The sequence below is a fragment of the Trematomus bernacchii genome, unplaced genomic scaffold (assembly GCF_902827165.1).
Source record: "Trematomus bernacchii unplaced genomic scaffold, fTreBer1.1, whole genome shotgun sequence".
Classification (NCBI taxonomy): Eukaryota; Metazoa; Chordata; class Actinopteri; order Perciformes; family Nototheniidae; genus Trematomus; species Trematomus bernacchii.
This window is the reverse complement of record NW_022987635.1, coordinates 377,558-405,287: the sequence shown is the minus strand read 5'-3', so window position 1 is coordinate 405,287 and position 27,730 is coordinate 377,558. Positions and strand designations below refer to the sequence as shown.

The 27,730-nt window shown below is 42.9% G+C and overlaps 2 protein-coding genes across 2 annotated transcripts; one reads left to right on the top strand and one right to left on the bottom strand.

Moving 5' to 3' along the window:
- The first annotated feature begins 568 nt into the window (after positions 1-568).
- On the top strand, positions 569-25,001 carry cog5 (component of oligomeric golgi complex 5). Its single transcript, XM_034133115.1, has 17 exons — positions 569-599; positions 1,743-1,873; positions 5,392-5,551; positions 6,576-6,688; positions 6,774-6,851; positions 9,782-9,863; positions 11,688-11,892; positions 12,373-12,534; positions 13,282-13,381; positions 13,555-13,665; positions 17,065-17,127; positions 17,610-17,713; positions 19,173-19,410; positions 20,971-21,047; positions 21,856-21,982; positions 23,223-23,302; positions 24,488-25,001. Exons 1-17 carry the CDS (start codon positions 569-571, stop codon positions 24,594-24,596), a joined length of 1,971 nt encoding a protein of 656 aa, XP_033989006.1. The 3' UTR covers positions 24,597-25,001.
- ndufa5 (NADH:ubiquinone oxidoreductase subunit A5) lies at positions 24,987-27,730 on the bottom strand. The gene is made up of 5 exons (XM_034133106.1): positions 27,670-27,730; positions 26,577-26,621; positions 26,356-26,472; positions 25,746-25,811; positions 24,987-25,181 (listed from the first exon to the last, which is right to left on the bottom strand). The coding sequence occupies exons 1-5, from the start codon at positions 27,688-27,690 to the stop codon at positions 25,080-25,082; spliced, it is 351 nt and encodes a 116-aa protein (XP_033988997.1). The 5' UTR covers positions 27,691-27,730; the 3' UTR covers positions 24,987-25,079.

Genomic DNA, 27,730 nt, shown 5'->3' with positions numbered 1-27,730 from the left:
GCTGAGGCCAGGATATTATTCAACAACGCTGCTGTCTCATACCTCATTCACACCAACGGTGTTTCAGGGCCGGTTCGGAGCTGGAGCTTGAAAAGCACGGGGTTTTCCTGTTCACACCGCAGCGGAGCAGCCTCTTAGCTCCGGAATCCGGTCCGTTTCGAGCACCAAAAAATTGTCCGGCTAGAGCAAAAGCACCGCATACGTCACGCTTACGTTGAGGCGGGGGCAGGGGCAGGGGCAGGTGCAGGGGCAGGGGCAGGGGCAGGGGCAGGGGCAGGGGCAGGGGCAGGGGCAGGGGCAGGGGCGGGATCAACTCCTGAACAACAACAAAAAGTCTGCGTTTTATCCAGTTTGTACACAACGATGGAGAAACTTAACAAGCAGCAGTGGTCCACTGAAGAGACCAGCTACCTACTGGGAATCTGGTCTTCCGAAGAGGTACAGAGGAAGCTGGAGCACAATCGGCCATTGTTGTTGTTGTCGGTGTGAGCTGTGAAGGGTTTCCGCACGGTTTGGCTTTGTGAAGCAGGCACGCAAACGGTTACGCCATGACGCAAACGATGACGCAATGACGCAGCACCAGTCGGACTCTGGGTGGTGTGAAACCGAAGAACCGGTTCTGAACCTGAAAAGCTCTAGCACGGAGCTTGAACCGGAGTTGCGTTGGTGTGAATGAGGTATCAGTTAAGCTTTGTGCAGGCTGCTGAGCAAACATGATGGAACAATCGCAAACGGACAACATTTTGTTTTCGCTTTTTAGAAATCTGCGCTTCTTCGCTGTTTTTTAAAAACATCTTCCTTTTCAACTGAGATGCCTTCTGTTTCAAATGAAATCTCTCTCACACAACATACTGAAATCGCATTTCATGTGTATATGATACCGTTTCATTTGTGTATAAGAGATTGTTTCTTATGTGTGTGTGAGAGCGTTTCATGTGTGTGTGTGAGTGCGTATCATATGTGTGTGTGAGTGCGTTTCATATGTGTGTGTGTGAGTGCGTTTCATATGTGTGTGTGTGAGTGCGTTTCATATGTGTGTGTGAGTGCGTTTCATATGTGTGTGTGTGAGTGCGTTTCATATGTGTGTGTGAGTGCGTTTCATATGTGTGTGTGTGAGTGCGTTTCATGTGTGTGTGAGAGCGTTTCATGTGTGTGTGTGAGTGCGTATCATATGTGTGTGTGAGTGCGTTTCATATGTGTGTGTGTGAGTGCGTTTCATATGTGTGTGTGTGAGTGCGTTTCATATGTGTGTGTGTGTGAGTGCGTTTCATATGTGTGTGTGTGAGTGCGTTTCATATGTGTGTGTGAGTGCGTTTCATATGTGTGTGTGAGTGCGTTTCATATGTGTGTGTGAGTGCGTTTCATATGTGTGTGTGTGAGTGCGTTTCATGTGTGTCTGAGAGCGTTTCAGGTGTGTGTGTGAGAGCATTTCAGGTGTGTGTGTGAGTGCGTTTCACATGTATATGTGAATAACTTTGGATTTCATATGTGTGTGTGAGAGCGTTTCATATGTGTATATGAGAGATTTTTACATATGTTTGTAAATGATTTTGGTTTCAGTTGTGTGTGTGAGAGTGTTTCACATGTGTATGTGAACGGTATTTCTGAATAATGTCCCTACCGGCCCCTCATATTGTTAGGTCTTCAAATTGCATAATCACAGACTGGAAAATATATAAATAACTTGAAAATGGAATACGTAATAACTTGAGATTTGTGTTTTTATGTGTGTTTTTCTCCAGACTACCTGTCGCAGGGTGTGGATCTGAGTGGGATTGAAGTGATTGAGAACGACTTGCTGTTGATCAGCAGAGCTAGGCTGGAGGTGGAGAATCAGGCCAAGAGGCTGCTGGAGCAAGGCATGGAGATCCAGGTATAAACTCAACCCTCTCCACTCTGAACACTTTACCCTGGGGTTTATGATGCAACTACAACTGTGAACCCTGTGTTGAGAAGGGATAAATATAATATACAAATATATAAAATATCATAATGAATAAATAAGTAGAAATAATTGTTCAAGAGATGTGTTTATATTGTCCAGTATATAGTTGTTAGTGATATTATTTACTGTTGTGAAAGTGTACATGTTTATTTACAGACTGGTGAATTTCTTATGCCATCACAGATGCCCTTTGTGTTTTTGGCTTCCTCCTAGTTCTTCCACTTTTTTTTGTATTCAGATTTTTTTTTTTTAAATGAAATTTGATTCGATTTTTCTGTGGCTGGTTGTGATAAGAAGAAGAACAAATATGGAAGAGCACTCTCTGTATGTGTTGTCCTGTGAAGTGCATGTTAGAGAGAGCATGTGTCACTCTGTTAACCTTCATCTGGCCCTGAAAGCCTGGCTCTCCGGGGGCCAGTGTCCCATTAAAGATAGTGTGTTTACGTGTGTGTGTCTGCTTAGTGTCCTTGATGACATATTGCCAGTGTGAAGAGGAGTGTGGCACGGTGCTCCAGCTTGGGCACTAGTGCTGCAGCCATGCTTTGCTTTGTTCATTAGGCATGTCTCTCTATGATCAGGGCAAATGTCACTGCCTTGAACTTAATGCCATGCCATAATTCTGGTATGTCAAAGCCAAAGTGATGACTTTAAAACAACACGATGTTTAGATATTTGCAGTTTCTGATTGGATTCCTCTTTATGCTCCTATTTATTATAGTAGTGACATTCAGTTAAATACACATTGCTTTACCGACACTTGGTTCATGGACAGTTTTTATTGTATAAGGCTGTATTATTGTCTTGGTACCTGGGGTTTTCAGGCCCTCATCCTCAAACTATAAAATACTGTGTTCACTCAATCATTCATTTGAATCACATCTACTTCTACACATGTGCAAACTCTTTCATAATAAGAGCCTTCCCGGAAAGGGAGGGATTATGCCTTTTTTGCTACCTAAGGCCTTTTAATATAAATCATCTGTGCAGGAAGTGTTGAGTTGATTCATAGTAGCTTAACACTGAACATGTACCAGCTTTCTGTGTGTGTGTGCGTGTACAGGCAGGTCACCAGGTCTGTGTGAAGCTGGGTACTGGGACTCCACAGTCCTCTCCAAAGTCTTAGCTTCTGGCTTTTACTCCCACGCCTAGACATTAGGCCGTTCTTTCTAAATTAGACACATTCTCTCAGCTTGTTCTTTGTCTTTTGAACAGAAACACACACAAACGCACACTCCCCTCTCCCCTGTGTTTTTGCCCCTCAGTAAGTATTTTTAGACTAACTCCTGCTCGAGTAGCCTTGTTAACGACTTCTGTCACTCGTTATGTGTGTGACCATATGGGGCCCCACAACACACACACACACACACACACACACACACACACACACACACACACACACACACACACACACACACACACACACACACACACACACACACACACACACACACACACACACACACACACACACACACACATATGAGCCCAGGGATTTGATGATTGTGTGTTCTTGACTTGGTTGGCAGTTGGACATGCTGGCCGGGCTGTGTGGGAGCTTGTTTCACATCAGTGCTCTGATTGTGCCAGCAGAGACCCCGGAGTCCATCTGTTGAGTGGGAGCTCCACTGACCCATGTAGAAAAACTCTCTTCTAACATTATTTGTCTGAAAAATTAAATTAACTGAATGCAATTCAATTCCAAACTTCTTTCAACAGAAGCTAATAAGAAGTGGCCATTGCAAACCTTAATTGTTGGATTGTTGTGACAGCCGATTGCCAATTACATTACATATTTTACATGACATGGTTTTTGTCTGACGCTTCTTAGTTGGTGAACAGTCAGGGATTTACATACACTTCAATACTATAGACATGCCTATGGGAGCAATGTGGGACACTTTCACATGCTGTCTGCTGAGGGTGGGATTAAACCGATGAGATCTATAAAAGTCTACACGTTTTTAACATGTACAGTGTCAACTTGCAGATGCCCTTTCTTTGTTGTCCAAGGCCTAAAAAGCTCTGTTGAAAAGCATTGATAATATATTTTTGCCTGGAAGCAGGGTCATTCAATAATGCACATGCATATGTACAGGACCCTCTAAACACCTCACACAGGACTCTCTGAGAGCCACGTGTAATTCAAATTTGTGAATTTATAATGCAAGTATATGTTTGGTGTGTACATTTTTATCAAGTACTAAATACAAATATTTTGTACATTTAATGATATCTAAATGACCTAAACTGTATTTGTTCCTTTACAGAGTCATACATTTAAAAGATGGCAGATAAAATAAAATACTCTCTGCCACAGGCAGGCAGTGAACAAAGGTAACTTCAGACAGTACAGCATCAATCTTATGCAGGCTAATTCCTACCAGTGAAAGAAAAGAAAAAACAGAAGATCAAATTTAAAAAGAACAAAACAAAATGTGCGATAATAGGAATATAAGGATATTTTAGAAACAAGCTTAATTACTGCGTTGCTTCAAATGACTGAGAAGATGAAAACCAATCCGATGCATTGTGTACGTTAGCCTATAGACTGAAACCGGATGGAAACAGCTAGCTGGACTCAGTTTCAAAACAAACCTATAGTAACGTAAAGCTCAGTGATCTCCACACTGCGTATCATTTTTTGTATCTGTACACAGAGACGTGTTTTATGGAGATGATAAACGTGTGTCAGTCAGGTGCTACAGCGCCCCCTCCTGTCTTCATCTGTTCCAGTGAGCTGTGAAGAGAAACCCTGCTCAGTAACACGGTTCTTTCAACATTAAGTTCATCTAATAGCTATTACTAGCTCGCTCTAACATTTGCCACTTCATGGGGCTTAACAGAAAGGCTTTTTTAACTTCTCTTTGTAAAAACAAGTACGAGTTTGTCCATGATGAGAAAATCATTTGCGCCCCTCTCTGATTTTGTCATCTTGACTTAGCCCTGCTACATGTTCACAGTTCTCTCTCATTAAATCAATGTCATGGTTATTTTAAGCTGCTGCTGTCTCACCTCACATAATAAATGGTGTGTGTGTGTGTGTGTGTGTGTGTGTGTGTGTGTGTGTGTGTGTGTGTGTGTGTGTGTGTGTGTGTGTGTGTGTGTGTGTGTGTGTGTGTGTGTGTGTGTGTGTGTGTGTGTGTCTGTGTGTGTGTGTGTGTGGTGTGTGTGTGTGTGTGTGTGTGTGTGTGTGTGTGTGTGTGTGTGTGTGTGTGTGTGTGTGTGTGTGTGTGTGTGTGTGTGTGTGTGTGTGTGATTGAGTATTGACTGTGTCCTGATGAGGATAACATTAGATATTTCTCCAAATGAGTCCAAGCATCTTCTGTTATTCAACCAACACAGAAAGCACCAATGAGTATGTGTTAGTATTTTTTTAATTCTATCCAGGTTGTGTGGTGTGCCACAGACCACCTTGACTTATTTCTTCCTCTCCTTCCACCTGTCAGAATCCAACCCAGGTCGGCACGGCCCTCCAGGTCTTCTATAACCTCGGCAGTCTGAGGGAGACCATCAGTTCAGTGGTGGGGGGTTACAGGACAACCACAAAGGACAACATCAACAGTGCTCTGGACATCAAAGGTCTGACACAGCCCACCAACCCCAGAGGTGAGACTTAAGGAGGATGTGGCTCTGGGTACTTTGTCCTTATTTCTAAAAGAGGAGAAAGTGTGGCCCAGTTTATGAGTAGGCTCGATCCAGAATAGATTATAACATGGCCCCAGAGAATAGTCAATCCTGGCTGGAGGCGTGTGTCATTTTCATGGCCTGATGAAGTGGCCAAATCATTTGTCTAATTAATGTGCATAATGCTTCCAGATAACAAGCTCTGAGGGGGCCTAGGATCATTCCCCTGGTATTCTCAGCATTATATCACTAAATGAAATTTGAAATTAGCAAAAGGATAAATGTGTCATGGTACTTTTTTGAAAGTCTGGTGATATTTCATTTTTTTGTTGTTCACCAAATCATTAGTCCCAACCCAACAATGAATGTATTTACTAACCCGTGTTTTGTGTGTATCCAAAGCCTTATATATCTATTCTATCCCATATAGCTTTTGTTGTCCTAAAAACACACCAATGAAACACACTGCTGAACTGGGTGACATGTGTATTCATTACCATTAACACACACACTGTAGTTAATATAACTCGATACAGATGCTGTCCTTCTGCCCCAAATACTTACTAGAGCAACACATGCAGATGAATCTATCCCTGAATAGTCCCAAACATATGGACTGTCTTTTCCTGTTGGTGTAACCTTTGAACAATACTAATGGCTTTTTAAAAGAAATTGCTGACCCATTTTTTTTTCAAAGATAAAACTAGATATGTGTGTGGTGATTTTAAATATGTACGTCTTGAGCGGAAACCAATGTGCTCTGAGTTTAGAACCCCTGATGGTTTAGGATTAGGGTTAGCAGGAGTTTAGAGATGGATTAACAAATTGTTAAGTCAGGTATTGCCATAGCTTTTGAAGTTAATAAGATATAAGACTTTACTTTAACAAAATATGACTATAAACTCAGAATAAAAAACAATATCAAGCTGGCCAGCAGAAAATATGTTTTCATTAGCCTTTGTCCCAAAAATCCTTAATGCTTCTCTGTGTCCCCTCTGTCCCTCAGGGGCCCCGGGCCGGGCAGTGCTGCCCACACCAGGCAACACGGCAGCGTTCCGCGCCGCTCTGTGGACTCACCTTGAGAAACTGATGGACCAGATATGTGCTGCCTGCAGACAGGTACAGCCTCCCCAGCAGCTGACTGCACACACATTAAAGTCAGCAGGACTCCTAATACAGGTCTAATGTCCTCCATATACTCCAGGTGCAACATCTGCAGAAGGTCCTGCTGAAGAAGAGAGACCCTGTGACTCATGTGTGCTTCATCGATGAGATCATCAAGGTGGGGTGGGCGCTACTGCTCTGCTCTTGGTATAATCCTAATAATTATGTTTCTCACAATCAAAATACAATTTCCACACACATTCATGCATGCTGTTGCCCCATCATGTGCACATTACACAGCTAACTAGATGATGACAATGATGATATTATTATTATTACATTTGTGAAAAATGTTAAACGTAAATGGTTAGATATACAAGGCGACAAAGCTTTCAGGATCAACTGATTTTTTGCAAATTAAAAAAAATGTTGGAACCAGGAGGATAGCAATGGTCCGATGGTATAATGGTCCATTATATTAGAACATCCCCGTAACAGTGGGTACCTGAAAACACGTAATGTAATACCTTTACATATATAATACACATTACATAGTTGACATCATGAAACATGACCTTACAAAAACGACAGGGGCTAGTCTGTATTAGTGTAACCATGGTGAGTCCAAAACACACTGCACTATATAACACACACACTCCTGTCGCAGATCCAAGCTCCCAACCTCTGCTGTCTCTCTTGCGTGTCAAAAATGGATGAGTACAGATCTAAGTTGAGAAATATGACCTACAGTGGTGTTATTAAAATGATGAATGTAAAGGGCAAGAAAGACATGCCCGGCCAGCTATAGTTCTGGAGATTTGCAGAATGCAGAATCTTCGAATGAGGAATTAGTCTTAGTGTCCAAATATGAATCAAAGTTAATATAGAACTGGAAGCACATTCATTAACATATCATCTTGACTTTCATCAGTCCCACTCTCTTACCTCCACAGACGCCTAGAAGTACAAATCAGTGCAGCAGACTGTTGCTATGGAAGCAAAGCTCTCACCAATTCCACAGAGATAGAGGTGTGAGATGGAGACCTAATGACATGTCTAAATGCAAAACTCCTCAGCTGTGCAGCTTCACTATCTCCCTTCACTGTGCCACAGAAAAATATCAAAACGTACACAAATCTCCTGTTAGCATGTATTGTCTGAAACATCATGGTTTCCTGTAGCATTATGATTCACCTTCAGTGGAGCTAGTGGGCCCAGACCAAAGCAGAAAAAAAGAAGCCCTGAAAGAAGAAAGCGTTGATGTTTTGTTATTTTCTGTTCATCTCACATACCGTTGGTAAAAGAAGTAGTAAGAGAGGTTTGTGAAGGTGCAGAAAGAGGAGGGAGTGGTGATGCTGTGTGTGAGGAGGAACAGTCCCACAGCTGGGCAGCAGACCTGCAACAGGCTTCTCTAACGGAGGACTAGAACAAAAAATACACACATGTCCAATTCCATGAAGTCATGGAGACACTTTCCTCAGTCAGGCTGGTTGTGGTGTGTGAGTGTGTCGCTGTCTGACAGCACTATCCGCTCTTATCTTTGTTAACTGTTACACAGAGCACAGGCTTTGAGTTTGCTCTGTCTTATACTCATGCAGAAGGTGCATGATGATGGTGTGCAGTGAATACCTCAGTGATGGCAGTTTCCATAACATTGTGATGATCACATTATTGATTTTGCTGAATATTGTGATTGCTAATATTATCCAGGTTTATTAGTCTTTTTTTCATTTTCATTTAATCGTTTATTTGAACCGGGACAGTGCACATTAATGAACATTTTAAACAAAATAATGCTTTCAAATGTAAATGAGTCGGATTTTAGCTTTGGGCTAATTTCCATCCGTAGTCCCGTCAAATACAACATATAAGGGGTAGTGGTGGTCTAATGTATCCATTACATTAGGATACATACGTGAGGTGGGCTGAAGGTTGTGAGTTCAAATCCCGCCAGGAACACCACCACTAGTGTGCCCTTGAGTAAGGCACTTAGCCCTTAGTTACTCCAGGGAGGATGTCCCTGTAATCGGTCATTGTAAGTGCATTTAGCGGTGATTGCACGTCTGTTTGTTTCTTAACCATTCTTTCAGTTGACCTTTAAAACTATTGAGAGTGGGACAATCCCGTATCTCAGTTGGGAGGCTATTCCAGAATGAGCTGCCTTTAATGGAGAGGACATTTTGTCCAAAAGTGGTCCGTCTGCAGTGGACCTCACAGTCTCCTCTGGTTTCTGACCTAGTGCAGCGTCCAGTGGGATTTCTGTGGATGAATTCCCCTAAGGGAGGGGGGGGCCAGTCCATGTAAACATTTATAAATAAAACACATACTATTAAAAGACTTAAAATGGTCAAAACTCAAGAAATGGTGTTTATCAAGGATGGCACAGTGGTGGTATGAATAAGGCTTTCTGTCAAACACCTTGATAGCTCTCTAGTACAGCTGTTCTATGGGTTTCAGGTTTGTGGCACAAGCAAACGACCAGTTTGTCAAACAGTATTCAATGTGAGATAGAATCATACAGTGGAGGTATGACTTTGCAGCATTGACAGATAAGAAAGGTCTCATTTGTTTAAAATGTTGCAAGTTGAATTTAACGGTATTGGATACTTTCTTGATATGTTTCTTAAAAGTCAAGTTCGAGTCCAGTATGACTCCAAGATACTTGAAGTGGGGGACTAGTTCTAATTCTGCTCCGTTTTGTCTTGATCAGTTTTATTTTTTGTTGCAGGTTTGCACATCAACACACACATTCAGTACATAACAGAGAACTGTTTATTAGCTATATAGAGACATTATTATTTGCCAGGTTTCTTTACTAATTAGTTTATGCACATCTCAGAAGTGCACTGTATTGAGTCTTCAGCCAGTCTCTTTTCAGAGGCTCACTCTGTACAAAAAGGATCCATTCATTACATTTCCAGAATAACAATGATACAAGCAAAATATCAACTGAAATGGACTTGTTCCTTAAGGGAAATCTCAATATGCATCAGACAAACCTGGAAAATTGAGTAAGAGTCTAAACGTGTTTCCCATCAAACACATGTCACTCACAAAGACTACAAGGACATGTGGTGACCAGTGTGTCTCTCTTCTGTCTGAGGACAGGATGGACAGCCTGATATCCTCTACACCTTCTGGACTGATGTCACCAGCACCCTCAGTGAGGAGTTCCACAGAGCGACTGAAGGTAGGACTGCTGCTTCACCTTCCCCGCTGTCCCCCCCCTCAAGCTCCTACTACAGAGGAAAGATGAATTTACCTAAGAGTTTAAATCTTGAATGTTTTCTCTCCGACAGATGGTAGATAGCGGCTCCAAACAAACAGCTAGTGGGAGGTCTCATTTAGTGAGCGATTATCATCTGGCTGTAACAGGAGCTCAGCTGACAACAGAGAAATCAATGGGGCTGGGGGTAATGAAAGGCCTGTTGTCCACGAAGCTATCAGCACACAGCAGTCTCATTGAACCAGTGTCGGCCTGTTTGTGTTAAAGGGAAAAACACATCTTTTGTTTGGATGTGAATCCAGTCTTGATCATAGATGTCGAAGCTATAATTCCTGCGTGCTATATTGACTACGTTTCAATACAATGGAACTTTTAGGTTTAGGACGTTCTTTTTGTTCTTGCATCTACTAGTCATACACTAGAGATCCAAGCTAGAACAGATGTAGTTCTTAAGGTGTCCAATTCCATCACGTCAATGTAACGAATGAATGCAGGAACTGCAACACACTCCGTACCCGCAAACACAGTCATTATAACGCGTGTGCGTGTGTGTGTGTGTGTGTGTGTGTGTGTGTGTGTGTGTGTGTGTGTGTGTGTGGTGTGTGTGGTGTGTGTGTGTGTGTGTGTGTGTGTGTGTGTGTGTGTGTGTGTGTGTGTGTGTGTGTGTGTGTGTGTGTGTGTGTGGTGTGTGTGTGTGTGTGTGTGTGTGTGTGTGTGTGTGTGTGTGTGTGAGATTGATTGAGTATTGACTGTGTCCTGATGTTATTAGATATTTCTCCGAATAAGTCCGAGCATCTTCTGTTATTCAACCAACACAGAAAGCACCAATAGGCGCTTTCACACCAAGTACTTTTCCCAGGAATAGTTCCCCGGAACTATCTAGTAAATCGCGTTCACACCGGAATAAGTCCCTGACGGAGGATTACGCAAATGAAGCCGCTGACGTCACTTCTTCTTCTTCTGCTTTGGGTTTACTGGCAGGCCGCAAACAACTTCACTGCGTATACTGCCGCCCGAAGTCCCGGAGCCCCCCGTACACTTGTCATTTGTTCAGCTAAAGGAATAAATAGTTTTGAGGTCTTGCCAAATTGTTCATCTTAAAAATTAGACAACGTAGATACACACACATACATACACACACACACACACACACACACACACACACACACACACACCACACACACACACACACACACACACACACACCACACACACACACACACACACACACACCACACACACACTTCCTTTCTCATATGAAGGTGTTTCAGTGGATTACTTGTGTGTGTATATATATATATATATATAAGATAAATATGAAAGAAGGACATATATGTGAGTAAATACAGTAGCATGATTTCTGATCGTGGTCCCTCCTACACCCTTCTAAAACCACACGTTGTAATTGTACTCTTTTTTTATGTGTATTTAACAAACACACAAGATGCTCCGCTTTAGCTTTTAAGGTTTATATGAATGTATATTAGGTATATTAATGCTAGCTATCTGACTGCTTCCACTCTTTATGCTAAGCTAGGCTAACCACGCATTGACTCCAGGTAACAAAGACATTTTATTTTGATCAAGTCATAACTTGACTTAACTTTTAATGAAATGTTGATGTTTTAATTTAGCATATTCATGTCATTGACCTATGTTTTTTTTTTTTAAATGGAATTAAATACAGATTTTTCTTTTTGACTTTGTTCCCTCTTTCCTTTCCTCAGAATGATTATATGTGATTAGCAGCTTCCTGAGTGCCTGTGTGTATTTGTATCTACTCTTTAGCCTCGTCCTTCCTGAAGCAGGCGTTTGAAGGAGAGTATCCGAAGCTGCTGCGCCTGTACAACGAGCTGTGGCGGCGCCTGCAGCAGTACAGCGCCAGCCTGCAGGGGGCGCTAACCAGTGGCGCAGGAATAGAAGCTTCTTTGGACATCAGCGCCACAGAGTCAGACACCCAGGACCTCTTCACACATGGAAAACAGGACTACAAGTGAGCACACACAGACAAAGTTCACCTGTTCACTGAGAACACACCTGTTCACAGAGAACACACCTGTTCACAGAGAACACACACACACACACACACATACACACATACACACACACACACACACACACACACACACACACACACACACATTTAATTGTTCCATTAATAAATGTCAACACAGGCCATTTAGAGGATATGTTACGTCAACATGAGACAGAAAACACACAGTGGATATCATGAGACCACGTCAGATTTGAAATTATGGTTTTCTCAAACATCTTAATCACACATCACTCGCATGATTTTGTTTGTGTGTGTGTGTGTGTGTGTGTGTGTGTGTGTGTGTGTGTGTGTGTGTGTGTGTGTGTGTGTGTGTGTGTGTGTGTGTGTGTGTGTGTGTGTGTGTGTGTGTGTGTGTGTGTGTGTGTGTGTGTTGTGTGTGTGGTGTGTGGTGTTGTGTGTGTGTGTGTGTGTGTGCAGCCCAGAGAAGGCTCTGAAGGACTCTCTGCAGCCGTACGAGGCCGCCTACCTCTCCAAGTCCCTCTCTCGCCTGTTTGATCCCATCAACCTCGTGTTCCCCATGGGCGGCCGCAACCCCCCCTCCAACGACGAGCTGGACAGCATCATCAAGACCATCAGCAGGCAAGCAGCATATCTGCCCGATGTGTGCCTCACAGAGAGGCACCATAGTGACACCATACCTCCATTAGATGTGATGCTGCACAACCAGGACAGCAAGAAGCACAGTTACTGCACACACACATGTCAGAATTATACACATAAATATTCATTAATAATATATGATGAATTCATAAAATAGATAATCAATATAAAAGAGCAATTGAACGAAAGTTAAAATGCAAGCCGTATAAAGAAGCTTGAGCCTGAACCATCCCAGTGATTGGTGTAGCAGCACAGTCTATATACCGTCATACAGCTGTCACCATATCACAGTTACACCACACAAATATCATAACCAACTTTTTTTTTCAAAAACAATATTATGGCAATATCTATAGAAAATTTGAAGAAAGAAAATAGTCAAATGAATCTTGAACTGGGTTTATTGTGCATTTTGTCTGATTTAATAGGTGCCAGATTATACAATACACAATATATATCAATTGTCATTTTTATGCTCAGTAAATGCTGAACGTTGAAATAAGCAACTATTTGATATCAAATTTGTTCACCAATTTTAACTAACCAATAAAATAAAATATGAACCTCTGCATTGATGGCAGTTAAAAAAGCTTGAATGTCTTCAGGGTCTGACCAACAAATACATCATCAGTCTCTCCCTAGGGCTCACACATATGTGGTATTATTTAGTTACATTATTTGAATGTTTTGGAAATGTGTCTTATTTATGTGTTTGTTTGTTTACAGTGAGCTGAATGTGGCATCAGTAGATCCAAACCTGGCTCTGGCTGTGTCCAAGAACGCTGCCAAGACAGTCCAACTGTTCTGTGTGAAGAGTGAGCAGCTGGTAGGACAGTCAGCGTCTGACACTGGGTCTTCATGGGTTCATAACACCATGACATGTGTTTTCATTGATAGAGAAATCCACAGTGCGAAATACAAAGTGTGATTTATTGCAATTGGTTCTATATTGTCTCATGTCTGCCCACAATGCACTGCTCCCTGTGTGTCTCTCTGCAGCTGTGCACTCAGGGGGAATGCAGCCAGGTGATTGGTCCGTTAACGGAGGGCCAGAGGAGGAATGTGGCTGTGGTCAACTCCCTGTACCGTCTGCAGCAGGCTGTCAACAAGGTCAGAATCCTGCCGTCTACTCAACAATATACAGAGGCTAGCAAAAGTATCCAACCCCCCCAACATGTGTTGGATTTGTCTGAATCACAAATGATCAGGTCAGGTCATTAAGGACGAGAGTTTTTGCTGAGTTATTAAGCTATTGAGTCATTAAGAAAACGTAGTTCACTTCGAAGTGTGTTAGTTGACCTGGATCCTAACTGGTACATTGTTGCTTCTTTAAGATGGTCTACAGGTGTAACGGTGCCACACACACTGCTCTCTGACTGCATGTGATTGGTTTCATACCTTTCTAATGTAAAGACATGTTGCATAACCACAGAAACACAGATACCCGACATAGGGCGAAGGACAGTGGGATCACAGGAGGAGCAGGGGGTGGGATCAGCCTCAAGCATTCAACATGTTTGGTGACCAGACACAGCAGCCCGCCGGATTAATACAAACAGATTACTCCAGCATTAAATGTTTATCCTCGAGCCTTTAAAATGTTACTGTGTGAAAAATAGAACAAATGTATCGAGGATTTAGGAGCGATACATATATTGCAGGACATTTCTGTACTATTGAGCATTAACCACACCTTTCTCTGTTGAATAACTGCACCCCTATCACTGATTCCATAAAGAGCTTCCTTGGTTCCTTCCTTCCTTCCAACATGTACTTCTGCAAAGGTCCTCAAACAGATTGAGCATGGTTTGTGTGAGAGCAGCATATCTCCTATTCGAAACATGTGAATGCTGCAGTGTAAGGTTTGGAGCAGCCGTCCTCTCTGGGTTCTCACGTGTCATCAGAAGCCTTTTGGAGTCAGCAGATGATGCTCCAGTGTGCCCGCTCCTTTCCTCACTTAACATCTTCTGTGCTCTTAAAATATACAACAACATGTAGAATTACAAAGAAGACACACAACTCAATCAATCAATGTTTATTTATATAGCCCAATATCACAAATGTTACATGTCTCAGTGGACTTCACAGTTTGTACAGAATATCAGTATGACAATATGACACCCTCTGTCCTTAGACCCTCACATCGTACAAGGAAACACTTCCAGAGAAAAACCCCACAGTTTAAAGGGGAACATGGGAGAAACCTCAGGGAGAGCAACAGAGGAGGGATCCCTCTCCCAGGACGGACAGACGTGCAGTAGATGCCGTGTGTAAATCGAAGAGATAATACATTTTACAGCATAGGTAGACCAAATGTTTGGAAATGCATGTCTCTATAATAAGAAGATGAATCCACGAGGATGTCAACAATCCTGTGGGAGCCATCAGGGAAGTAGTATGATGAGTCAGGCAGGACCGCAGAGACAGGTTCAGCCACGACTCGAAGGGGGTATAATGAGTTCTTTAAGGTAAGATGGCGCCTGCCCATTAAGGGCTTTGTAGGCGAGAAGAAGAATTTTAAATTCTATCCTGTGTTCTATAGGGAGCCAGTGTAAGGCAGCCAGAACAGGAGTAATGTGGTCCCTTTTCCGAACTCTGGTTAGTATACGTGCTGCAGCATTTTGAATCAGCTGAAGCGACTTAACTGACTTCTTGGTACACCCTGATAATAAAGAGTTACAATAATCCAGCCTTGAAGTAACAAAAGCATGGACTAGTTTCTCTGCATCGTTTTGAGGCAAGATATGCCTGATTTTTGCAATGTTACGTAGATGGAAGAAGGTGGTCCTTGAGATTAGGGCTGCTCGATTATTGCAAAAATCATAATCTCGATTATTTGGGTCAATAATTGATATCACGATTATTAAAAACGATTATCCATTTACTTTGAAAACATCAATCTATTGGAGAATTATTTTTGAACAGTATGTTTTTAACAGTTGATTACCCTGAACTTCAAGTAGAATTCAACTGAAAAACCAATAAAAAAATGTTTTATTAAAAAAGAAAAAGTAATAATAATAATAAAAAAATAATCGTTTTATTTTGTTTTCGTAATCGTTGCAAGCCATAATCGTAATTGCGATTAAAATACGATTAATTGAGCAGCCCTACTTGAGATTGATTTTATGTGGGCGTTAAAGGATAAATCCTGATCAAATATAACACCAAGATTCCTTACAGTCTCACTGGAGGCCAAATGAATGCCATCCATAGTTAGTATATCTTTAGATAATTTGTTTCGTAGATTATTTGGGCCGAGTACAATAACTTCAGTTTTGGCCGTGTTTAACATCTACTAGTTTAAGGTCATCCACGTTTTTAAGTCCTTGAGGCAGTGTTGAATTTTATTTAGATGATCTGTTTCATCAGGCTTGATGGATAAATATAGTTGAGTATCATCCGCATAACAATGGACATGTACAGAGTGATTCCTTATAATATTGCCTAGGGGAAGCATATATAATGTGAACAAAATAGGTCCAAGCACTGAGCCATTTGATCGTTAAAAAAGCACATCAAATCATGACTACTGAGTGCTGAGGGAATATAAGGCTCAGTAGAGCTGTGGCTCTCTGTCAGCCTGGCTACAGTGCTGAAAAGAGATCTTGCATTATTCTTATTCTCATCTATTAATGAAGAGTAGTAAGCTGCTCTCGCTTTACGCAGTGCTTTCTTATATTCATTGAGAGTAATATGCCAAGTTAAACGAGATTCTTCAAGTTTAGTGGAACGCCATATCCTTTCAAGTTGTCTCGACTTTTTTAGCGGGTTTCGGCATTATGCCATGGAGCTAATCTATGTTGTTTTATTTTCTTCTTTTTCAAAGGAGCAACAGAGTCTAATTTTATTCGCAGCGCATCTGTAGCACTATCAACAACATGATCAATTTGGGGTGGTGTACATTTTGTATAAGTTTCCTCCCTTACATGCAGACATGCTATTGAGTTAAGTATTGATGGAATCTCTTCTTTAAATGTGGCTATAGCACGAACAGATAGGTTTCTGCTGCAGGGGCTTTTGGCAACTGCACATCTCTATCGCCAATGTCGCCAACAGTTGAAATAGTTTTAACAGATTGCTGCTTGAAGTAATATTTCTGCTTAAAGATATTGCAATTTGAATGTATGAAAACTTGTTTTAAATGAAAGAGGTACTCAAGCGACGTATATTGGGGGACCTGTAGATCAAAGCAGCAGGCGTCGGTCCGGTCCCTCTATTATTGCGGGTCAGGATGTAAAAGAAGTGCTGCAGGAATGATAGTGGTCTGTGATGAGTGGAAACAATATCCAGCAGACGGGGACAATGGTGCAGCTCTCCAGCGTGAACATACCAGCACAAGTACTTTGTGGAACAGTCTGCCTATGATGGGAATTCTAAATCTAAAAGCTCTGATAATGTTAAATGTTTTTTGTGGGTCACTTTAAATGATATTTTAGACGTTACTTTACAAAAGAGGTTCATCATTTAGTTCTGCTTTATTTGACTCCCTGTATTGTGTATTTGCAGATTGTATCAGGATCGGGTGTGTGTTTCCCCCCCGCTGCAGAGGCCCTGTCTTCTTGTTTGGAGGTATCACTGAAAACCGCTTCTTTCTTTATTCTTTATTAATGTTTACTTTTCATTTTTAATTCATTAGCTGATTCATTTGCTAGTCTGCAGTTGAGTTAAATGAATTGAGTTGAATCATGAATGCCTCTGAAGTAACGTAGCCACACAGTCTTCTGGAGTATAATATTCATGTCTTTGTGTCCATTTATAAAAATACTGCAGCTCACATCCTTTTGTCATAACGGTGGGTTAGAGAACTAGAACCTGCATAATACATGGCCTTGGTCTTTGAAAATGTGTGTTGATTTAGAATAAATCTGGACTGCAGTAAGCCAGCACACATTACTGTTCTCCAGCAGCTGATCTCAGGATCATTAACAGATGTGTGGATGTTTAGTAACTGCTACAGGTTTAGATTCAGAGTTTGTTTAGCCATTCTCACATTGCCACTGTACTGACTGCTACATGAGAGGTTGAGGGTCTGCTCTGTCTCTGGGGGGCAGGCGGTGCAGGTCCTGATGAGCAGTGCAGTGCAGCCTCTGCTGCAGTCAGTGAGTGACTCCATCGAGGCCATCATCATCACGCTGCACCAAGAAGACTTCTCAGGGTGAGTACCTCTGCAGGGACCCCTGAAGAATTCCCTGAAGTTCCCTGTGTCACTAGTCTGAATAACGTTCCTTGGGCTAGCACTTTCCAAACTTCCAGTCACTCTGTGTACTGCTGCTGACCTCAAGCTATCAATAAATCACTCAAATTTGATTTATATAGCCCAACATCACACATTAGTCTCAGGGGGCTTCACTGTGTGCGCAGACCCTCGCAGCATACAAGGAAAACTCCCAAAGAAATCCCCCAGTTAACGGAGAAAATACCACAGAGCATGATCTCTGCTCTACTGGACTCCTTTGTTTACTTCAGTAACAAAGTGACATCACTATGGAACACTCACGCTCCTATTGGCTAGTGCTCCAACACTTTGTACGTGATAGGCTAACGGGCGGGACATCTCTAAGCGGTTAACCAATCACAACAGAACCAGGCAGCTAACCAATCAGAGCAGACTGGGGCTCTGGTTTCAGACAGAGGGTGAAAAGAGGTGCTGCAGCACAGGCAGTATGAGAAACATAAAGATCTTTTTGAACATTAAAGCATGGAGACATGTCACAGTAGAGACACTACATACTGATATACACCTGAACATCAGCAGGAGAGGACTCTTTAAAGTAGAGACACTACATACTGATATACACCTGAACATCAGCAGGAGAGGACTCTTTAAAGTAGAGACACTACATACTGATATACACCTGAACATCAGCAGGAGAGGACTCTTTAAAGTAGAGACACTACATACTGATATACACCTGAACATCAGCAGGAGAGGACTCTTTAAAGTAGAGACACTACATACTGATATACACCTGAACATCAGCAGGAGATGACTCTTTAAAGTAGAGACACTACACACTGATATACACCTGAACATCAGCAGGAGAGGACTCTTTAAAGTAGAGACACTACATACTGATAGATACCTAAACATCAGCAGGAGAGGACTCTTTAAAGTAGAGACACTACATACTGATATACACCTGAACATCAGCAGGAGAGGACTCTTTAAAGTAGAGACACTACATACTGATATACACCTGAACATCAGCAGGAGAGGACTCTTTAAAGTAGAGACACTACATACTGATATACACCTGAACATCAGCAGGAGAGGACTCTTTAAAGTAGAGACACTACATACTGATATACACCTGAACATCAGCAGGAGAGGACTCTTTAAAGTAGAGACACTACATACTGATATACACCTGAACATCAGCAGGAGAGGACTCTTTAAAGTAGAGACACTACATACTGATATACACCTAAACATAAGCAGGAGAGGACTCTTTAAAGGATGGTTGTTAGAGGGCTTACTAATCGAACTTATATCCCTGTGAAGACCTATGTCGCTGGTCCATGATCTTGTGAGTGTACGTGTGGCACCTCTAATGTGCGTGTCCTTGTTCTGTTCTCTCTGGAGACATAACTGTGTTTAAATGTGTGTGTTGCAGGCCTCTGAGCAACCCTGATAAGCCCGATGTCCCGTGCTCCCTCTACATGAAGGAGCTGCAGGGCTTCATCTCCAGAGTCATGGCCGACTACTTCAGACACTTCCAGTGTGTGGATTTCATCTACGAGAGCACCGAGTCCATCGCTCAGAGGGCCATCGAGCTGTTCATCCGCCACAGCAGCCTGCTGCGGCCCCTGGGGGAGGGGGGCAAGATGAGGCTGGCTGCTGACTGCGCTCAGGTGAGGGACATCTTCCTGCTTTCAAAGGGTCCTCCCCTGGTCCTTCAGCAGGCTGTCAGGCCACGTTTACACGGAGATGAAAACAAAAACGAACCGATGTCGATATCAAAAAAGTATTCCGTCCACACGAGACCGCTTGACCCGCTGGGGTAGTAAATATGCCGGGCCTGTTAGTGGCGCTGTACTTCCGCCACAAAATACACCAAAAGCAGCGAAGAAGACCCCCTGAGCATGGTTGCCATGGTTCCCAGGTTGCCCTTCTGTTTATTCTCCGCGGTGGATTTAGCAACATGTAGTTCTCCGTGTCCACTTATTGCTGATGGTTGTGGTAGAGGAGCTGTAGATTTTGCACTAATGGCGCATTTCCACCACACGGTCGGCCTCGGCCTCGCTCGGTACTGCTAGGCCGCGTTGGGCCTTGTTAGGGCCGGCTCACTTCATGCTGCGCTTCCATTACAGTTTAGGAACTGGGGTAGTTACTATAGTAACGCAGTGTAGGCGGAGCCGTGACGTCATCTTCAATGAGAACCCCAGAAACACAACACAGCCGTTAGCTGTTAGCACTCAGAGCTCACAGCTCCTCATATCTGTTCAGAAACTAGACAAAAGTTAAACAAGTACAAACCACAGACTGCCTGTGTCATGGTGAATACAGTCGCTGCTTTATTTATGTCTGTATAGGCCGTTGTTGTGAGTGTGGACGGTCGGAGCATATACTGCGTTAGCTTAGCCAATCTCCATTTAGAAAACAAGCATTTTAAAAGGTTTTTCGCCTGCCGTCTGTCTGCAGACTTGTCAAAGCATTAATTCATGGTTTTTACTAACCGGTATCAGTATGTTGTTACTTCGGCATCATTTTGAAACGTGTATTACAATTAAATCACGGTCAAATATGTTCATCTTGTTGTAGTTGTAGCCCCCCTTGCCAGCGATTCTCTCTCTAGTTTAGCATACTCAGCCCGACTCAGCCCTGTTTGTTGGCCCCGATAGAACCACGATTTTGTCGGGCCAGAAAAGAGGTGAAAAAGTGGCCCCGGGCCGGAACTAGGCATAGTGGAAACGCAACCAAAAACGGGCCCGGCACGACACGGCACGCTTAAACCACGCTCCGTGCCATGGTGGAAATGCCCCATAACATCTGTAGCATGGTCAGTAGCGTCTGGAGCACGAAAGCAACCCTGTGATCCGCCATTGTTGTTGTTGTTGTTGTTGTTGTTGTTGGCGAAACACATCAGCAATGACGCGGGTGACGCGGGGGTGAGCAGCAGAGGTGGGGAGAGGCGGGGCTATGGTGTCATCGTTATCAGGAAATTATCGTATAGGACGTAGACACAGAGCCGTTAGGCCCCCCAGAGCGTTTCGTCCGCAGATCTACCCACCTTGGGAGATGTTATCGTTTGAGGGCTCCGGTTCCGCGGTTCCGTTACGGCCTCGTGTGGACGAACCGTCCATACGATAGAGAACTGTAGCGGATACAACCCGTTTCGTCTCCGTGTCAACGTGGCCTCAGTGTGTGTCCAATGATCACTGTGTGTGTCTAATGATCACTGTGTGTGTCAGATGGAGTTGGCGGTGGCTCCTCTGTGCAGGAGAGTGTCTGATTTGGGGAAACCTTACCGGATGCTGCGCTCCTTCAGGTTTGTGTGATTCTTTATATGCTCCTGTCTAGTAGAGAATATATATGTATATAGTGCTGTAAAATCACCTTTACAACTGTGTTGCAAAGCAATAATGTGTCACGCCCTGGCTCAAGGACGGACAAGAAGGAGAGCACACATGATTCATATCCAATTAAAGTGCATTTATTTAAAGAAACTAAGTTAATGATGAAGTCAGTGAACACAGTAATGTGTTAACTGATTAACACATTACTGTGTTAATCAGTTATGTGGGTGTGTGAACATGCATCAGTATATAAAGCAAAGACAACCAAACCAAGATCCAGTAACCAGCAACCCAAGAGGAGAGAGAGAGAGAGAGACTGACTGCTCAGGCACCCATACTTGTAGCTGAGCAGTCAGTCTAAATCAGGTGCCATCAATCTCTCCTGATTGGGGGAGTGGGTCGCCTAGGGGGCGTCACAAATGTTAGTGGTTTGGTAGTGTTCAAGAGATGGCTGAGGCTCTGCAACACATTGCTCTGCAGCTCAGATCTGCTCTGCATGGAGGAAGGGTTTCAAAATGATCCGTGACTGCAACTCAATATAACCAAATGAATTGTATCAAAAGTATTGAAGCAATAAAGATAACTGACTTACTCAGGTTGCTCTCTCGTTGGAGTTGATTTGTATAATAATCTGAAACTGAATAAAATAGAGCTGTTTGGAAGGAGGGAAACCAATCAAACGCTGTATGCTTATTTTTTCTATAGCGATGTAAACAACAACAAAAACTGGGGTACTTAACCATGGGCACATCTAAGAATATGGGAATGTGTGTGTTTCAGGCCGCTGCTGTTCCAGAGCAGCGAGCTGATCTCCAGCAGCCTGGCTGTGGGGGAGCTGTTCCCCTGCAGCACCCTGCTGCACTTCTTCTTCACCAGAGCCCCCCCCGAGCTCAAGTCTCCTCACCAGGTCTGCACACACTTTTTTTTTTACTTGTGAGAACTCTTATTCCTTACAGACTATGTACCTACAGCAAAGCTAACTCGAACCTTAAACCAGGGCTGAAGTCGAATAGTCCATTTAGCTTAGGAACCTTCCTAACGGAGTGAAATGACCCGGAAGTCCCTCAGTGGCAGCCATGATAAGAGCCGTTCCAATTCTCTAGATGATAGGAAAGGAGGTTTCAAACTTCCTTTATAACCTCCTTTAGCTTAGGAACCACTGGACCTCCCTCACTGAAAGGAGAGGAGAAAATGCTGCCCCACAATGCCTTGCAGCCGCAGCATTTGCCGTCACACAACAGTCGGCCGTTCACGGAAAAAAACGATTATGACCGAGAAATGATATCATGAAAGTTACGGTGCTTATTAAGCATTTTAAAACGTATGTGGTAAGTTGCCAAAGTGCTTTGTTTTGAACGTTCATCAGTATTATAATCAAAAAGAGAAATATGAACGTTAGTTTTTACTGAAATGATCAAATAAAGTCAACATTTCACAGTCTTTACTGAGCTGTGTGGGGTTTGTTCAACTTTTAAAAGATGTTTGAATGGTGATATACACAGTGATAGATGTTCAGGACTAACGTTTATAATAAATACATTTGTATTGATTTTAAGATCTTTTCATACAATCATACGTATTGGGATCATTTGTATTAATGTGGACCGGAGGGAGAGGGTGACGAGCATAAGTTTCACTTTCCTTTTTTATTTCAATTCCAACTTTGGTCATGAAGAATATGTTTCTCTGTTGTCCCCGTTCATAAAGCATAAAACAACAGCATCAGAGCACGGTGCAGAGTCTCTAGATGAGTTTACAGTAGTCCCTCGTTCTTATTAAACATCCATGTTGTAGTCCGCTGTATAGAAAACTGTAGTTTCCATAGTTTCCCCACAGCAGCAGGCGCACATTTATGACCTCTGCTGGCGCATCATAAACACGTCGGATAGTGAAAGTGCAGTCGGATTCTCTAAAGTACCGCAGTCTCTTTTCCTAAGTCCTTTTGAATTCTCCTATCCACTATCCCTTAACCCCGTGACGTTTCACTCAGAGGTCAAGGGATAGCCGATAGGGATAGAATTTAGGAGCTGATCTTTGGATTATCCGACCGCAACCACGGCCTAACCCTCCGACCAATATCTGACCAATTGTCCTCACAATGCTTTTGGTGTACATCTATACTTAAAGCAGTGTCCCCCCCCCCACAGAGAGCCGAGTGGTCTGTGGCGCGGTATTCCCAGTGGCTGGACGATCACCCCTCTGAGCGGGACCGGCTCTCCCTCATCAGGTCTGTTCTCATTCTCTTACCCTTTACAGTGAGCATGCTGCATGGTTTAACAATCATAACCCTATAAAACATTTCAATTGTGGAATAACATCCATCATTTGAATAACTTGCAGGATCAAGTGCAAACTGAGACTGACTTAACAACACTGTTTATATCAGAAACCATTGTGTGGAATCTAATAATAGTATAACACTACTGAAATAAGTGTTGCGCCAGAGCCGTGACTGAGACAGCTCTACATCACACTGGCCTGTATATAACCAACAGAAACATAACATTAAAACAAGTGATGAATCATTGCTGTGATTTTCCTTTGGGAGTAGAGTCATTTTGCAAAATGAAACTTCATTTAATTTCAGTTATGCAATACACACCTCTGCATATTCACATGAAAGACAGCAGCAGTGCAGAGTGTTGGTGAGTGGCAGTCATCTGATGCATGTTGTTAAGCGGTATCCACAGTTCAGCCCACTGACTGTCAGCAGGTTTAAAGAGACACACTAGATCAGGGGTGTCAAACTCAAGGCCCGGGGGCCAAATCCGGCCCGCCACTTCATTTTATGTGGCCCACAAGAGCTTGCAAAGAATATAATACGTTTATTATAATGTTACGTGCCGCTTTACAGGAGAACGTTGCCCATAAACTACATGTCCCACAATGCATCTCATTGTGTGACATGCACAATGAAGAGACTTGCAATTATTTTCCCTAGACTTCTGCTTTCAGACGTAGTTAATTATGAAGTTATTACCCTATCCGATAATAATCCAATGCAGAGGAAATATTGTAAAATAATACATTATTTTATATTTATCTATGTATATTTATATAGTCTTAAAGTTACCACCGGCCCTTTGAGTGCAACCATAATTCTAATGTGGCCCGCGATGAAATTGAGTTTGACACCCCTGCACTAGATCAAGAAAGAAGCGAGTTAGGAATTGTAAAAACACTGTCCCTACAAATCTTTTTTATCAACGATGTCTGCCAGTGACACTAGAACAGCTCAGGGAGATATCCTACTTTTAGATCTGGTGCATTACGTACTTCAGACATTTGAAAGGGCATCTTATAATTCCTCACATATTCACTCAAGTTTAAAAGGGGTGTTTCCCGATGGTCAACAAGATAACTGAACATCACACTGCTAATAATCACCAGCTGTAACTGTGCTCTCCTGCAGGGGCGCTCTGGAGGCCTACGTGCAGGCGGTAAGGGCCCGGCAGGGGAAGGAGTTTGCTCCCATCTATCCCATCATGCTCCAGATGCTCCAGAGAGGCAGCAGTGTCTGAGTCGGTGTTCCTGATTAGGTTTAGTGCTGTACATAATGCTTCCTTTGCTCTTTAGAACTGGAGCAGCTGAAAAGGCGATCTTTCTTACTTTGAATATGATCACTGAATGAAGGGGCTTTGTCGTGGCGGGACACATGCATATTTACTACAGGCACTCCATATTGAACCAAACATTTAGGGGGGGACACTTTACCTGGATAACCTGAGTGACCCAAGTCTTAACTACAATCATGACACTTATAACATCTGCTAACAAACTAGTTGAAATACAAATGTTGACTGTTATTTCCCAGGTTGTGTATGGAAAGCTGAATCATATGATCCTCCATATACAGAGACCCATGTGATCAGAGGTTGTGTGCTGTTCTTGAATGACTTGAGAATAAATGAGATGTTTGAAGGGTTTTTATTTGTACAGTACTTCATTAGAAGCAGGGATGATCTCACACACACACACACAGTATGACAGCACACACAGGGGGCTCAGACAGGCCACTTCCACTGGTCGGTGGGGGGTTCCTCTATCAGCGGCTCCCAGGGTTTCCACTCAGACATCTTCCTTGCCAGAGACAGCTCACACTCAGCCTGCACACAGGACGCACAGCCACTTCAGATATAATGCTTTCAGGAAATACATTTACACAAATTCCATTTTTTGCTAAGGGAGATGAAAAGACTCTGGGAGGTTTCAGCTTATCAGGCAAGAGGCTATCTTTAGTATCCAACTGTGTTGAACCACCACAGAACCATCAGGCAACAGAAATACATTTCATCCCATGAAGTTATTAGAGATCAGTGAACAGGGGATTTGGGCCAGACCAAGTCCCTCGCGGTGAGAGACCAAGTCCCTCGCGGTGAGAGACCAAGTCCCTCGCGGTGAGAGACCAAGTCCCTCGCGGTGAGAGACCAAGTCCCTCGCGGTGAGAGACCAAGTCCCTCGCGGTGAGAGACCAAGTCCCTCGCGGGGAGAGACCAAGTCCCTCACGGGGAGAGACCAAGTCCCTCACGGGGAGAGACCAAGTCCCTCACGGGGAGAGACCAAGTCCCTCACGGGGAGAGACCAAGTCCCTCACGGGGAGAGACGTTTGGTGTCTCCCTGCTGCAGCACTAAGTGAATCATGTGTGATGAGGCACTTATCAGGGACCTACCTGGAAAATAACCTCTTCAATCTGCCCACAGTTGATCTTATTCTCCAGCTTATCAACATCAGGCTCCTGAGAACAGAGACACACATTTCAGTTTCCTCATTTGAACAAGTCATGAAACACACACCATACACACTCCTGACGCTACACACACACACACACACCATACACACTCCTGACGCTACACACACACACACCATACACACTCCTGACGCTACACACACACACACCATACACACTCCTGACGCTACACACACACACACCATACACACTCCTGACGCTACACACACCATACACACTCCAACACAATCCTAACGCTACAGTGCTCAAAGTCACTAGAATCATTTTGCCAATAAGAAAATAATAATATTGGCTCTCAGTAAATGATAGATAGAGAATGTATCTCTGCTCTGTTCATATTTTTCATAACAAGGATTTGTTTCCATGACACAAAACGGAATTCACAATACGAAAATAGAAAATACTTTGGGAACCGGACAAATTATATTCTAAACATCGATATCGACTGAGAAATGTGCACCAGGTATATTTATGTATATTAATATTCTCTTGTTAGACTTCAGTTCAGCACCCAAAGGATCTGCTCACTCACTGATTGGACGTGGTTGAACCTCTCGGTCACCAGCTGCTCGGTGTACTTCCTGTAGGCGGCGTGCTGCGGTATGGTCTGCAGGGACGCCAGGATCTTGGAGTAGAGACTCCTCAGACGCTGAGACAGAGCGGGGGGGTCAGTGGAGGTAATACACAGGGACTACAAGTGATGGCTGCAGAACGTCATGTGATCACAGATAGATGTGAGGACACGGTGCTCACCTCATGAGGATTGTGGTTCACAGCCAGGCCAACCAGGCCGGTCGTCTGGAAGAGAGGAGGAGACCAACGGTTCCATTTTTTAAATGTGAATAATGTTTTTTATTTTTAAAATGGTCTTTCAATCGCATTATCGCGCCCTAACAGACAGTCAGCTTAACTACTACAAAAGCTGTGAATCAATCATTGATATATCATTAACAATACTCACCAGAATATCAGCAGTATAGTGATTTCACTAATCAATATTTCAACAGAACAATGTTTTCAAAGTGAAATGAAAAGGGGAAAAAGAGTTAGGCCTAATGTTGATGATTGGCTGCATTCAGATGTATAGTACTAGGCCTTACAGTAGATGCATCCAGATGTATAGTACTAGGCCTTACAGTAGATGCATTCAGGTGTATAGTACTAGGCCTTACAGTAGATGAATCCAGACGGGACTTCAGCAACAACATATTATACTATCTAATCATATTAGGTCTACCTGCAGTTCCTGCTATGACTAATCCAGCATTAAGTTCATCGTCATGTTTCACATGCTGTGAGGAACCAGCAGGACCTCATCATATTTACAAACTACAATGCAACTTTATTTCATTCTGTTGCTACTACTAATGATGCACCTTTACAATGTAAACCATTGAAATGGATAGTCCATTTATAATAATTGTATGCTTATCTTAAGCTATGCTAATGTCTTCCATTTTTGTAAAGCACTTTGAATTGCCTTGTGTTGAAAGGTGCTATATAAATAAACTTGCCTTGCCTTGCCTATGCTGTAGTTACCGCCGTCTCTCCCCGGCAGCGTCTCTGTCCGGTCATTCTGAACCCTGTGTGTAATATTTACGCCTGTTTATGTATAATATAAACCCGTGTTTATGTGTCATATTAACCTGTGTTTCACCGTGAGTTTTCTCATCCGGCAGCTAACTGCCAACACATTGCTAACTCAGCTAGCATCACACTCCTGTTTAAACTGCACTATTTGCCGATGATAGTAAACCGTAAACTGTAACAATATGGTGAGAACAAATATTAACTGTTTGAACTGCATTATTTTTACCGTTAAACAAAACATGACCTCTAGTCCTACCTTTTTCAGCAGCCCAGCCATTCTCTTCTGCGGACACAACTACTTCCGGCTACTAAATATG

What these genes read in the sequence shown, in the direction of transcription:
- cog5 (XM_034133115.1), top strand. Translation starts at nt 569, where the DNA reads ATGACGCAGCACCAGTCGGACTCTGGGTGGT. An exon ending in ACAGCCCACCAACCCCAGAG is followed by an intron (nt 5,552 to 6,575) that starts GTGAGACTTAAG and finishes TCTGTCCCTCAG; the next exon opens with GGGCCCCGGGCCGGGCAGTG. An exon ending in TGCAGCAGGCTGTCAACAAG is followed by an intron (nt 13,666 to 17,064) that starts GTCAGAATCCTG and finishes GTGTATTTGCAG; the next exon opens with ATTGTATCAGGATCGGGTGT.
- ndufa5 (XM_034133106.1), bottom strand. Translation starts at nt 27,690, where the DNA reads ATGGCTGGGCTGCTGAAAAAG. An exon ending in GGTTCAACCACGTCCAATCA is followed by an intron (nt 25,812 to 26,355) that starts GTGAGTGAGCAG and finishes CTCTGTTCTCAG; the next exon opens with GAGCCTGATGTTGATAAGCT. An exon ending in TTGAAGAGGTTATTTTCCAG is followed by an intron (nt 25,182 to 25,745) that starts GTAGGTCCCTGA and finishes TCCTGTGTGCAG; the next exon opens with GCTGAGTGTGAGCTGTCTCT.